Here is a 15,285-nt window from a genome sequence, read left to right as displayed (position 1 = left end):
TTGGATATGCCATTTTGTTTGGCAAGGTCTATAGAGTTTTCAGGCGATTCTCAAAGAGTCTTCCTATAACCTCTAAAGGGTTAATTATTCAAGTACGGCCCTGTCTTAGAGATACAGCAAAGATAAGGACTGGAGTTCAAAGGAAGCTGCTTGGTTGCAAGTTCTGTTATTTTAGAAGAAACTCAAGTTCCTTAATCACTCAGACTTTGTGTTCTTTCTTGCCTGTAGATTATACTTTGGACATACCCTGTGAGTCATTCTAGGATGAGCTGTTCCATGCTATCACAGGAATGTGGCATTTAATGCTGAACACAGGGCACTAACACAGCCAATGCTTACCTGAAGCTTGGAAATAATTTCATTTTTGGTCACATTCACAAGGTTCACATCTTCCACTGCAAAGGCCGGGAAAGAAATAATAGAAAGAAGTCCAGCATCGATTTCTTTAGATGTTGATGCTCTTGGCAACATGGAGAAAAGAATTGACTGAATAAAAAACAAAGAAGTGTTTAAGCTAGAGAGGCATGGCTACTTAGATATAGTATCTAGGGATCATCACCTTTGCCTCAAGAAAACATGCACATGAGTTTGTCTATTTGCAGAAGGACTTGGTCTTATCAACATGACATCTGCTGGCCACCTTGCTTACCTAGCCACACAAACAGTGATCCCTCTTCCTTTGAAGAGGAAAGGGAGTTGAAGGGAATATGATATAGTCTCATTAGGACCTTCTCATCTGCCTTCTTTCCATGTCCACTGATGGGGAGGCACTACAGGGCCATTTGTGTCAGCAGTCAAGCTGTTTTGGCCATGAAGACAGAAACCAGACAGGGACACTCATACAGGCCCAGGGCAGAGGAATGGGTTCACATGAATTAGGTAAGTTAGTGTTTTACAGAGGAGGAAAATTCAGAAGATTTCATGAGTGGTCAGACAGAATACTAAGAATTAGTTTAGTTCCAGAATCTTTTAAAGGTTATCAGAGGTACTATAATAATGACTTCAATAATAGCTAGATTAAGAACTATAAAATTAGGAGGTTAGAATTATAAAGAAACATTGGGGATTGTAAAGGAGCTAATTTTGAGATCTAGTATGTGTACAAACATAGGCTAGACACCTGCAAACCCGAGCTCATTAAATCCTCCATATGAAGATGGAGATGCGGTATTATGCCAAATTAATACACAAGAACTCTGAGATACAGGATTCAAGCCCAAGGTCATGCAGTCAGTAAGTGCTCAAGCTAGGATTCTAACCCAGCTTATACTTTACCACTAGACTATATATCTATTAAGCCATATATCATTATTCCTCTATTCATATAAACTCTAAGAAAACACTGGATACCTCATTAAGGACTATGCTTGGCGGGGGAAATGGAATGAGCTGGAAGGTAGAGTTAAGTTGAATGGAACCCTTCAGAAAAAAACCTTTTTAGAGTCAACTGATTCTTGGCTCAGTTCTTTAACTATAGTAATGAATCACTTAATACTGAGTGGTATAGTCTGAGAAATAAAGTATTAGATGACTTCTCATTGTATAAATACTTACAAACATGTATAGGCTGTCTGGTACATTTTGGTCAATGAGAGACAACATACACTGATAGCACAGCATATGCCATTCCTCACTGACCAAAGTGCAACTATAAAGTACATGGCTATAATTGCTCCTTTTCAGGGTTTCTCAGCCTAGAAACACAAATTCCTATTGAAGCTATTTACAAGTGTTTGGGGTTTAGTTTATTTGAAGACAGGTTCTTATGTAGCTTAAGCTAGCCTTGAATTTAGTAATTCTCTATGTAGTGGAAGATAAGCTTGAACTCTGGTCCTCCTGCCTCTCCCTCCTGGGATTATAGGCATGCACCATCATACATAGTTTGGTATCTGATTCACCCTACTCCCAGCATATAGAATGTCCATACTAAGTTTGATCATTTGCTACCAAATAAGGACCTTGCTTAATGGCATCCCCTACACTGCCCCAATTATTTTTCTCTGTGATATGAATTTGCCATCTCTTTCATTCTCATTTCATCTTTCCTCTCACACACTCTGCACACGATGCCTCCTCACCTCAAGTGAAATACCACTAGTGAGACACTCCATTTAGAATGGGAGAGCTCCCAGGAAATGAATCTGTGAGAAACCCATTTATATACTAAAAACAACAACAACAACAACAACAACAACAAAGATGACAGATTTTGCTTCTAGCACAACCAAGATGCTTTGGCTGTTAGCTCAATACAAAGAGAATCATCAGCTTATGTGTGCACAGTACTTTCTGGCTACAAAGTAATTGGGCAAGTTGCCCAGGTTCATGTACTCTGATCCTTACAGTTACTCTGAGGCAGAAGAGAAGATGCCTATGTAAATGCTTGCTTTATGAATGATGAAGCTGAATCATAAAGAAGTCAAACCAGTAACCAGAGTGGGGATCAACCCTTTCCTGGCCAGGGATTCTTCTTCCTCACTTTCTGAAGCTCTGACTGGTTACCTGGCAGTGCTCAACTTCATCAGGCAGGACATGGATCACCGATTTGCGTCCTCCATGGGCTCCAAAAAGATCTAGTTCATCAATTGCTTCGAGTGCTGCCTACAAAAATAGGTAAGAATTATTTTCTTTTTAATAAACACACATGCATACCAATGTGGCACTCTTTTTCATTAAGCAATCTAACATACATGTTTCTTCTAATGACAATGAAGAATGTCTTTAAAATCTAACTAGAGTCCTATTGTCATGGCCTCTCTTCATTTTTAGTAGTTCAGATCTTTTCAGTAGGACACTACTCATTCTATGAATAAGAAGGAAAATATTTCCTCATATGAAATTAATATTCTACCAATAGATGGAATATTAACAAGTCTCTAACAACATGTGTAGGGCACTAAAATTAACTCAGAATTGGCTTTTGTTTCACCTATTTTAGCGGTTAACTTACTACATGGTTAATTGAGAACATTAGTTTGTTTTTTGTAAAAAAAGTATATTTTCTGTCAGTTTGCTAAAACAGAACATAGTTGTTGTTTCTTTTAAAACTGTGTGGCTCTGGAGCCTTCATGCTGTCTAAGCAGTTCAAGGCCATGTTGAGAAGGAGGTGGAAGGAGGGACACTAAATGTGATAGCAAGAGCTTCGCCCCACTGGCTTACAGGCTTGATGTGCCCCATGGGTACACGGTGTTTAGCTTTATTAATCTTTTCCTATCCCTCTCCTTTTTACCTTCTGTTCATTCTCCATGTCTTCAGCACTGTCCTGCCTTGTCTCATCTCTTCCCTTCTCTTTTTCCTTTTTTGAACAGAGATGCACTATTCTGTTTGGTCGTCCCCAGACTACTGGGTTGAAATCACCATCCTGCCCCAGTACTCTAGAGGCTGGGACTCAAGTCACATATTACAATGCTGGCTAGAAGATCATTGTTCTAAATGATTTTGAGTTGAAAAACTTTCAGGGAAAGTTCCTAGCATTCTTATTATCTCCCTTTCACCCTGCTAGCTTTCGATCTGGCTAGCTTCACTGATTATTGTTACTTATCTGATCTTGTAGATTCAAAGATGTACATCTCATATTCTTTAACATGACCTAGAGAGGAGTCTGTCCATCATGAGGACAGCTTAATAGCAAGACCTTGGACACATGGGTGACACACCAAATAGTAAGGGCACAACATACTTATTTTTCTGTCACATGCAGATTTGGAAATCTATTTTCTTGAACTTTAATTTCACTTGGCTGGGATACAGGTGCCACTTCGATTTCGTATACTTACCGCTGACTTTTGAAAAAAAAAGTACTAATCCTATTAAATCCAAATTGCTAAAGAAGGGAAACAGGCAAAGCAGTAAACACACACAGAAAGAGAGCAAAGAGAGCAAATGTCACCTTGGCCATTCCCACTGAGCTTGCATTCAATTCTGGAATGCCCTGATTGGTCTTATCTCCACGTTCCCACATTCCATAATCCTGGGGGAGAAAAGGGCAGCTATCAGATGTGGGGGAGTAGTTGAGAAATACTATGGAAAGGCAGTTTCTTTATGTTCGCACACATACAATGAAACATGAATGTAGCTTCTGAAAGGCTCTCAACTGTGGCTTTATATACTCACATTTTGTTCTTGATCAATTTCAGCCTAGGTAACCTCTGTACTGAATTTTAGAAGAAAATATTCAAATGGAATAAAACAGACAAACACACCCTGAAGGTTTATTTCTAAAAGGCACTAATTTGTAACAAACTCAGTTTGCAGTAAACAAACAATTTTGCTTATCTTAAAATCAAAGGGCTACCCCTCTAATTGGCCAATGCCTTTGGACTTACTTAAAATAACTTCAAAAGCTATTTTTAGCATTATCTCATTTAAAAAATAATGTTTAGCAAGTAACTGAGGCTAAGGTCAAAAGTGACACACTGAACATACATAGAATTAAAGATCCATTGATACGAATTAATTCAGAATACTGTCACACAGAAGACTCAATACATGTATACCTAAATTTTGGCGATTTATCTTTTTATTAAAAAAACTCAACTATCACATATTGCTTCAAAAATGCAACATACACGATGGAGAGAGCAAAATACAACAAGAATCAAAACCAATATGGCTGCCAAAACATGACCTGAGCAAATAAGGCACCAATAGACACCAATAGACATGCTAGCACAGAAGGGGAAAGGCTCATGAAGCCTCAACCACAAAGAACTACAGACAACTAGGGAATACTGACTATGGAAGAAACAGTCTTCCCCAGCGAAGAGCACACCAATTGGTTATCTAATATGAAATGGTCAGTCCTGAATTTAATTATACATACAAATAACATTATAGAGAATGGGCAGGTTATATTTATATATTAAATATGTGTGTGTGTGTGTGTGTGTATGTATACAATTAGAGAAAAAAGGCCATGAATTTGAAAGAAAGGTGGTATATGGGAAGGTTTGAAGGGAGAAAGGGACAGAGGAAATGATGTAATTATAGTACAATCTCAAAAAAACTATATATATAAAAAAAGAACAGGGTGAGGCCAAAATTACCAGTCTTCAGCATGGAAACTTACAGCAACTTTATATGCAGCCTCTATGTAGAAGACAAGATTCTGTATGAAGGCCACTTCGTCGAGGGTAAAAATAATACGCAAACCTAATAAAGAAAAGCAGTGAGGATGGGAAGGAATATTACAAAGAGAGTTGCCAGTTAGATTCAACAATTATTTTGCTAACAAATAAGTCTTTTTTATCACATCTTTACTTTTCTTACTGGGCATCAACAGTTAATTCTGAAGTAAGTCCCACGGCTGATGTCTAATCTCAGAAAGAAGAAGGGAAGTAAAAGCAAAAACAGGGAGTATGGTGAGCTACACTACCGCAGGTCTACCTAAGGGACTAAGGCGTGTGCCTCTGGAGCATGTTGTTTATGCAGAGAAGATACTGACAAAACAAAGATTCTAGTTCAGAAATATCAGTGGCACTGTCCCCAGCCTTCAGTGAGCCAAAGCAAAAACTGTACATATGCCCAGGTAGAGGCGAATTTCTGCCTGCAGGTCTTAGACCAGTCTCCTCTATTTCCTGCCATATCACATAGGGAAGCATGCTTTTCCTCTGCATAACCTACTACTAATTCTATATTTGTAGTAACCTAGTACTACTTGGTGTGTTCTGCATGTGTCTCTCTGAAATTCGGTGTTACTAATGTGAAAGTACTAAGATGTGGGGGTCCATATGAGTTTAGGCTCTGCGGGTCCTCCCTTATGAAAGAGGCTTCACACAGCATTCAGTTCTCAATTCATCTGCCACGTGAAGACACCAGTTTCTACTTCTTTAGAGGATGAAGTTCTTAGCAGACAGCTGAACTTGTTGGGATCTTGGACTTTTCAGCCTCTAGCGCAACGAGAAAATAAACTTCCATTCTGCTTAAATTTCTCCATCTTGGTATTTTGTTATATTACAGCGACATTTCCTCCCTTCACTTTTCATTTGTCCTCAAATGGCCTGGCTTACCTGAGGCAGTCATCTGGGCCAGGAACAGGAGGAAGAGGGAGGTGGCATCCACCTGGAGGTGGCCCCACTGGTCATCACCCACCACAGTGCTGCATGTGGCAGTGTTGTACTTGGCATGTAGACTGTCCTTGGTACTCTGAGTATGCTTGAACTTCTCCACTTTATCCACCTGAGGAAGAAGGCAAATTGGCTCCACACACGTATACAGGGTCACAGCTGGCAGAAGTCATATCTAGGGATAATCACTGATCTACTAGACCTCTCTTACCTGTGATTTCTGAGAGTCAGGAGAATGGGAAATAGCTGCTAATGACCACTACTACATGGGCCATGGTGAAGAGTCTTCCTACTCCTTTAATGGAGGTACCTCAGCCCACAGAGTTTTTAGAAAGCTCTGCACAGGTGAGGTCAAAAGGGATCCTTGTCTACAGACTCTCAGCAGGGGTACATGGTAGGTTGTCAAGGACATAGGGAGGGGAGGAAAAGAACCTGTCTAAATTTCAACTTCTCTTTTCTTAACACACTGAAAAGCACAATGTCTTTGGATACTCCAGTGAAGGGTGGATGGCATCACATGCATCTCTGAAGCAGTGCAGAGTCTAGTGTAAGGGTCTATGTATAGTATGGCAATGAACTCTTTCATCTACCCTACACTGAGGATATCAGCAAATGATGTCAATTTTAAGAAATGATTTAACTTATTTATCTTTTTGTGTGTGCGTGTATGTGTGTGGGCATCCATGTGAAGCTAGAGAACAACTTGTGGAAACTGTTTCTCTCTGTCCAGCATGTGGGTCTCAGCACTGAACTCTGGCCTTAAGGCTTGGTGATCAGTGCCTTGACCCACTAACTCATTCCCAATAATGACTGTCTTTAAAGGCTCAAGCTCTCAATCTGAGGTAAAAACACACAGAATATATAAGAAGTAGTGCATGGCTTTCTGAGTGGTTTTAATATTGTTTTGGTTTTCTTAATTAAAAAAAGATACGTTCTTTTTTATACACAGAAATCTTTGAAAGAGGGTCTTTGAAAGAAATTGTCCTTTGGGACAATGGTTCTATAGCATAATAAAATTATTGAGGATAATTTTAAAAAGAGAAAGTACACAAAATATTTCTGTTAGACTCTAATGTTCTGTAGGTACAAGTTTGTCACATTTCACCTACCTGTCTCATCATACACTGGAGAAGACCTCGCATCAGCTTCACTACGTTCTGTAGAAATAAGAGGCATCAGTTACAGTTTCTTGCTTTAAGAAAACTGATTACTCCTTTGAGGCCACTAAGCCAGCGTTGTCTGGCAATATTCCACAAAAGATAGATCCCAACTCTACGTAAATATTCTGATTATTCACATTACAAGGACTTTCCTCCATCCAAAATAAGTATACAAAATCTAGTTTATCCCAAATAAAAGGTTGATCAGATGCATCTGGGTTCTGGAGATTCAATGACTCCCAGATGACATTCTTATGAACTTAGTATTTTGGAACTCTATGTTACATTTTTTTCTTAGTAATTTATTTTTGTTACCTGGGGACAATTAAGCCTACGCGTCTGTCAAAAGTAATGCTATTTTTACAAAAGAGCCATTTGTGACCAATTATTGGACCATTGACAAGTTCTTACACAATACAAAGTGGTAGCCAAGGTTTTTCTTTAATGGTGTGATTGTTAATAATGTGGCAACTGATTATAACACCACCAGCATGATTATTAATCATATAATACATTAATTAATTAATTAGCCATCACATCCAGGCACTATGAAAAACACTTAATGTCTATTATTTTGAATTCCAGCACTAGCCTTTTGAGTTGAGCAGTACTTTTACCCCAGTCTCTAGATGAGGAAGCTGAGCCTGAGGGAGATGAAGTAACATTTCTTAACTTTCCGTGACGACAAGAGGAAGAGAAAAACAGAGCCTTGATGATCAGACAGCACGGACTGAATGTTCCCACTTACAGGCATGGGCACATCAGGGCACATACCATGCCTTTTAGGGGACAGCAGAGTAAAGGGCCTGAAAGTTCCTGGTCAGTGAGGTCTGCAACTTAGACCCTCCCTCCTCTGAAGTACTAGCATGCTCTAATATAATTCCAAGTTTTCTTATAAATTCTTTTGAGGCAGAAAAGGTAAACTAAGCACTGTTATAATTCTTACAGGGTAGACAATGTATAAATTGTCAACTGAGTTCCCCTCAAACAACAACAACAACAACAATAACAACAACAACAACAACAAAACACCCCTACTCCCAATGAGAAGAAATGCAATGCTTTCCAATTGGAGTGATATTGTCAATCCCCTGTAGTAGGAAAACATCTGGAAATGTGAGGGTGGGGATATTCTAATCCTAACAATTACAGAAGTGAAGAATATTGGAACTTAAGGATCTGTACCAGGGTCCCTAAATGTCCCCAACTACATGAACTAATATCACACAGTGAAAGAGTATGTTCATCAAGCTCCATGTGCCCCTAACTTAATATTACTTGAAGATTCCTAGTGATTATTATTTTCCATAATAAAGGGTAATGTTTCCATTAGTATTTATCATTTATTACTATGCAGCCCTCAATGTTCAAGAACTCACTATGTAGACCAGGTTGGCTTTGAACTCACAGATATATCTGCCTCTGCTTCCTGAGTACTAGGATTAAAGGTGTATACCACTATGCCTGGTCCTACCTTTTAGTTTATTAACTACATATCGAATAGGAAAAGACATTAAATATGAAACACTGTGGTCTGTTTGGGTTTAGGTATAGGAATAGAAAATTTAATCAACCTTTGTGTGTGTATGTATGTTGCGAGAGAGAGAGAGAGAAAAATATATATTGTGGGGTTTTCACGATTCTGCTTCAGGTTTAATAATTAAGACATGGAGAAATCTGTAAGTTTAAGGCTGTTGGTCTTTTGCTCAGGCAGACTCAACCAGCCTCTAACTTAACTGGACTTGTCCGCCAATCCCTCTCTCCACATGGTTCTCACTGCCTGCTTCCTTCGCTCCATCAAGTCCTGCTTTTCTGCTAGTACTTCTGCCTAGCTCCAGCTGCCTGTCTTATGTAAAGCCATTTCCTACTCCAACCAGTTGGCTTTGGGGGTTTTTGCTTGGAAGGTGGCCTTCCCAGCAGTCTGCCTTTCTTTTAAAGTGACATTAACAGATCCTGCTAGCCTGGCTCTACTGGTTCCAAATAACAATTAACACAGGGCAACTGACAAGGACACACTTTTTCAAACCCAGAAAATACAATATTTGTGAGTCATCCCCTCCAAGGGGGCTGGGATGTGTAAGAAGACACCTGATGTCAAATTATTATACCAACAAATAACTGATTCACTCATTCTGTCTTTCTAGAAGAGCATTCAGTGATTTTTATTTGCAATTTAAAAAAAACTTTACATTCTTCAAAAAACTAAGTGATTTTGTCAGCTCAGTAACAAGCCTTTGTCTGATCTAAACTTTGTTCCCACAAGATAAGCCTCCTTTCTGAGCTTTCCCACAGTTGTCAAAGTTCCTGCATGCTGTTTATCACTCAGGCCCATTCTGGCTACTGTAACCAAGCAACACTGAGTTTTCAGAACTTTTCCTGGGCCCAGTGGTCCAGTAGCTAAGATGGCTACCCAGGAATATATGGATTAAAGATAAATCCCAGGAGCGAGGTGATCAGTTGGTACAGTGTGTGCTTCTCTGGTGTGAGGCTCTAAGTTCAATTACCATCCCCTATACTCCATCTTTATAAAGATAAATCTCAAATATTCTCCTGACAATGTGATTATAGCTTTATATTTCAGTGTTCCTTACTGTGTGGTTTCAGACCCAAGGACAAATGACTGAGGTGCATATTTTTACATAACAAAGTAGATCTGGCCTCTAGGTTTTCCAGCATCCCCCAGCCCTGACCCTTGAACCCAGAGGCTCTTCACTATATAATCCGTACATTGTGGTCTCTCTCCTGCTTTCTCTTCTCTTCTCTTCTCTTCTCTTCTCTTCTCTTCTCTTCTCTTCTCTTCTCTTCTCTTCTCCTTCCTCTTTCTCCCCCCAGTGTGTGTGTGTGTGTGTGTGTGTGTGTGTGTGTGTGTGTGTGTGTGTGTGTGTGTTCACTTCCGTACCATTGCCCTCCCTTTCTTTTCACTGCCCCCCTTTCCTATAGCGACTCCCTGGCCTCAATCCAGTGAACTCACCCAAGAGCAGCTTCCCAATCAACCTGCCTTTAATATAATCTAATGTGGCTTGAATTGGCTCATTTCAGCAGTGATGAAGAAATAGCACCTATAATGTACCTGAACACTATGATTCAAAACATTTGAAAGTATTTCCTGTGCTCAGAGTAGAATATTTACCATAGTAATTGTCTTACTAGGTATCGTGATTTCTGATTTTGGAAATTATTTTTTCCTGTACTGGGGATTGAACCCAGGGGCTCTAGCATGCCAGACAAGCATTTTGCCACTGAGTTACATCCAGCCCCTGACTTTAGAAACCTTAATAAAATACCTTCATTGAGCTATATGGCAAATAACACAGGCACAAAAATTAAATAACACCAATTTGGCTCAAATCTAAAGGCTGAATATGAATTAATAAAACTAATTTCATAGAATGATGCAAACTAGAAAGTGTTAGCTTACAGATGATTCTGCTATGCTCCTTAGGGAACTAGCAATGGCTTATGTCATCACTTGCCACTACCGGGTGCAGGTGGCATATAAAGGGACTGCTCTGCTTGCCACCCCAGCTCCCTCTCTCTGTTCCCAAGTGTCAGTCCCCTATTCCCTCCCCCCGCCCTTTCTGTCTTTCTCTGTGCCCCATCCTCTTTTCTGGCCTCCTTGGCTCTGCTCCTGTGGTCTCTCTACCTGTCTAGTTGTCTGCCTCCACCCCTTTCTCTAGATCTCGCGCCCCTCCCTTTCTCTAAAGAAACCCTCTTATACCACATTGTTACATGGAGTAATTTCTCACGGGGACACCTTGGCATAGGCCCATAAGGTACTATTATATTTCATAAGAGAAAGGCATTGTTAAAGGAAATTTCAAAATTGCTTTGAGCAGTGGCAACAACATTTAGATAAATATTCTTTGGAATGTTGCCACTGTGAAAAGCACATGCTTTGGGATATCGAGCTCTGATACACCAGCTGTTCCCCCTCCAGCCAATTTGGTACCCAACAGGAGGAGTTGGTACATGTGGTAGATGGCCATACATCTACTTTTCATAAACAATCATATTAATTTACAATATTTTTCACATATATAAGAAAACTGTAATTATTTAAGCATATTAAAATGTTGGGGGTAGAAATTTGGATGTTTCCGATTTAATGTGATTGGTGATTTTATCATTTTATTATCTCGAACACAAAGATAAAATTTGTGTGGTTTCAACCATCTGAATGCTTTCACAAAGCATTCTGTAGTAGAAATGAAGGGTGGGCCTGTACCCTAACTGTTCCACACATACGATTTCCTCATGTGTTTTCTAGTTCAAGAAAAGGTACCGAGCAGACAAGACACTGGTATAAGTCATTATTACCTGTTCCAATTCATAGGCCTTGGCTTTATCCTCATCACGGTCAGCATTCTTGCGGTACGCCATGCCCAGGCCCCAAACAGCCAATATGCTATAGATGTTGTCCCGTACCCAGGCATCCCTCTGGTCATGGCTAGCTGATAACAGCCCAGTGACTGGGTTCTATTAGAGAAAAGAAAAAAAAATGCTTAACATTATCCTTCATAAAGTCTCATACAATTAGTGTTTACCTATGGAAGTAGATGAGAACCCAAGAGCAAAGAGCACAGAGACCTAAGTTTCTCTTCTCTGTATCTCAGATGTTTCATTCGCATAATAAGGAACTTTCTCATTCTTTTTTTTTATCTTTATTAACTTGAGTATTTCTTATTTGCATTTCGATTGCTATTCCCTTTCCCGGTTTCTGGACCAACATCCCCCTAGCCCCAACCCCTCCCCTTCTATATGGGTGAACTTTTTCATTCTTATGTCCTTTTTTCAACCTCCAAACCAGACCATACTGTCATAATGGATAACAGAGAAGAAAACACCAAACAGAAAAGCTCTACTAGATTTTACCAATCTGTATATTATAAACCTCAGGTCTGTTTGGCCTTCATGTTGATAAAGCACTGAACCTTGGAGTAAGATAGCTGTATTCAGGGCCCTGATTCACCTCCCAACTCTGTATATGCAGAAAAGATGCCAAGCCTGTCTGGACTTCAGCTAACTGTCTGCAATCCAGACACTTCATCCATTTGAACAGAAGATGCTATGCAGAAGGGTGTATGGGAACCCTCACTAGATGGGAGATCACCAATGTATTCTACAAAGGCAGTGAGGTCAACAAAATGTTTGGACCTTCCCATGAAAAGTTATACACAAATGTCTGTAGAAACATTATTCATAAATGATGAAAAGTAGAAACAAGTACCTAGCAACTAATGAGTGAATAAAACATTTCCCATTCTTTTTATACTATGTATATGAATATTTTGCCTGCATATATGCATATACACTGTGTACGTGTACACATAGTACCCGCAGACGTCAGAAGAGAGTGTTAAATTCCCTAGAACTGGAGTTATAAGTGGTTTTAAATCATGTGGGTACCTGGGTCCTCTACAAGAACAAGTGCTCTTACCACTAAGACATCTCTCCAGCCTGGTTTTCTCTTTTCTTTATAATGAACATTAAACTTAATTGTGGCAAAGATGTACAACCCCATGATTATACTAAAAACCAGTTGTACACTTCAAATAAACAAATTGTATAGTAACTAAATTATATGTCAATGAAGCTATTTATTTTTGAGGGTACTAGGGATTGAACCTGAAGCATCATACATATTAGGAAAACTCTATCACTGAGCTATATGCCAAGAACAATTTATTAATTATTATTATTACTATTACTATTATTATTACTATTCTTATTATCAATCCTTTTTACAGTCCAGTCATTATACTCCTACAGGTCCACCCTCCGACATTTCCTCATCCCATTCCTTTGTGCCCCACTGCAGTATCCAAGAGGATATGCCCATCCCCCCCCCACCGCAACTGCCCACGAAACCTCCCCCATCCCTGGGGCCTCAAGTCTCTAGAGGGTTAGGTGCTGCTTCTCTCACTAAGACCAGACCAGGCAGTCTTCCCAGTCCAATATTTTTAAAGCCAATACTAATAAAAAAATTCTGAGCCCCAAATAAAATGGTTAAGAAATGTATCACATGAAGTCAGCTGACTTCTGAAAATATACAAAGAAATACTTAATAAAATATACTTTTACAATTAGAACCTTGCCATCTTAAAAAAGCATGTCTTGTCAGCTTAATATATTACACGTACACCTATCCACTGGTTTTTGTGAGCCACTCAAATGGATCTATGTCTTTAGAGGTCTTGGGTCTTTGCTTGACATTGCTATGAGTCTTAGCTAGAGGTTTTATTGTTTCAACAAAAAACACGATGATCAAAAATCTAGTTGGCAAGGGAAGGTTTATGCAAGTTATATATCCAGATCATAGGCCATTAATGGAGGAAGTTGGGACAAGAACTCTAGCAGGGCTGCAACCTGGAGAAAGGAGTGGATGTAGAACATGGAGATTGCTGCTTACTGGCTTGCTCTACATGGCTTGCTCAGCCTGTTTTCTTTATTTGTTTTCCCCTTTGAGATAACTTTTTTATTGGATATTTTGTATTTACATTTCAAATGTTATTCCCTTTCCTAGTTTCCATCCATAGCTCCCTATCCCATCCCCTCCTCTTCTTCTGAGGGTGTTCCCTCCACAACCACACCCCCTTCCTGCCTCCCCACCCTGACATTCCCCTACACTGGGGGGTCCAGCCTTGTCAGAACCAAGGAATTCTCCTCCCATTGGTGCCCAACAAGGCCATCCTCTGCTACATATGGGTCAGTCCATGTGTACTCGTTGGGTAGTGGTTTAGTCCCTGGGAGCTCTGGTTGGTTGGTATTATTGATCTTATGGGGTTGCAAACTCCTTCAGCTCCTTAAATCTTTTCTCTAACTCTTCAAACAGGGACCTTGTGTCCTCAGTTCCATGGCTTCCTCCTAGCATTCACCTCTGTATTTGACATGCTCTGGCTGAGCCTCTCAGGAGACAGCTATATCCAGTTCCTATCAGCATGCATTTCTTGGCATCAACAATACTATCGAGCTTTGGTAGATAAACACACACACACACACACACACACACACACACACACACACACGCTTGTATCCCAGGTAGGGCAGGCTCTGAATGGCCATTCCTTCAGTCTCTGCTCCAAATTTTGTTCCCATATTCCTTCTTATGAATATTTTTGTTCTGCCTTTGAAGAAGAAGAACTGAAGCATCTGCACTTTAGTTTTCCTTCTTCTTGAGCTAAATTCATGTGGTCTATGGATTGTATATTGGGTAATTCAAGTTTTTGGCTAATATCCACTTATCAATGAGTGCACACCATGTGTGTTTTTTCTGTGATTGGGTTACCTCACTCAGGATGATATTTTCCAGTTCCATCCATTTGCCTAAGAATTTCATGAAGTCATTGTTTTTGATAGTTGAGTAGTACTCCACTGTGTAGATGTACCATATTTTCTGTATCCATTCCTCTGTTGAAGGGTATCTGGTTTCTTTCCAGCTTCTGGCTGTTATAAATAAGGCTGCTATGAACATAGTGGAGTATGTGTCTTTGTTGTATGTTGGAGCACCATTTGGTTATATGCCCAGGAGAGGTAGACCTGGGTCCTAAGGTAGTGCAATGATCAATTTTCTAAGGAACCTCCAGACTGATTTCTAGAATGGTTGTACCAGTTTGCAATCCCACCAACAATGGAGGAGTGTTCCTCTTTTTCCAAATCCTCCCATCATCTGTTGTCATTTGCGTTTTTGATCTAAGTCATTCTGACTGGTGTGAGGTGAAATTTCAGTGTTGTTTTGATTTGCATTTCCCTGCGGACTAAGGATGTTGAACATTTCTTTAGGTACTTCTTAGCCATTTGATATTCCTTAACTGAGAATTCATTGTTTAGCTCTGTACCCCATTTTTAATAGCGTTATTTGACTCTCTGGAGTCTAACTTCTTTGGATATAAGCCCTCTATCAGTTGTAGGATTAGTAAAAATCTTTTCCCAATCTGTTGGTTGTTGTTTTGTCCAAACAACAGTGTCCTTTGCCTTACAGAAGCTTTGCAGTTTTATGAGATCCCATTTGTTAATTCTTGATCTTAGAGTATAAGCCATTGGTGTTTTGTTCAGGAAAATTT

At 39.7% G+C, this 15,285-nt stretch overlaps 1 protein-coding gene across 1 annotated transcript in view; it reads right to left on the bottom strand.

The window, feature by feature from the left end:
- Positions 1 to 15,285, bottom strand: part of Phka2 (phosphorylase kinase regulatory subunit alpha 2) — a 101,350-nt gene that overhangs the window by 50,996 nt on the left and 35,069 nt on the right. The window contains 7 exon segments of the mRNA XM_032889580.1: positions 340 to 486; positions 2,503 to 2,601; positions 3,890 to 3,970; positions 5,069 to 5,151; positions 6,009 to 6,177; positions 7,175 to 7,222; positions 11,543 to 11,701. Of these exon segments, the coding sequence (XP_032745471.1) occupies positions 340 to 486; positions 2,503 to 2,601; positions 3,890 to 3,970; positions 5,069 to 5,151; positions 6,009 to 6,177; positions 7,175 to 7,222; positions 11,543 to 11,701 (786 nt within the window).

The sequence above is a fragment of the Rattus rattus genome, chromosome X (assembly GCF_011064425.1).
Source record: "Rattus rattus isolate New Zealand chromosome X, Rrattus_CSIRO_v1, whole genome shotgun sequence".
Lineage (NCBI taxonomy): Eukaryota > Metazoa > Chordata > Mammalia > Rodentia > Muridae > Rattus > Rattus rattus.
Note: the sequence above shows the minus strand (reverse complement) of the source record. Positions and strands in the feature narration are given on the sequence as shown.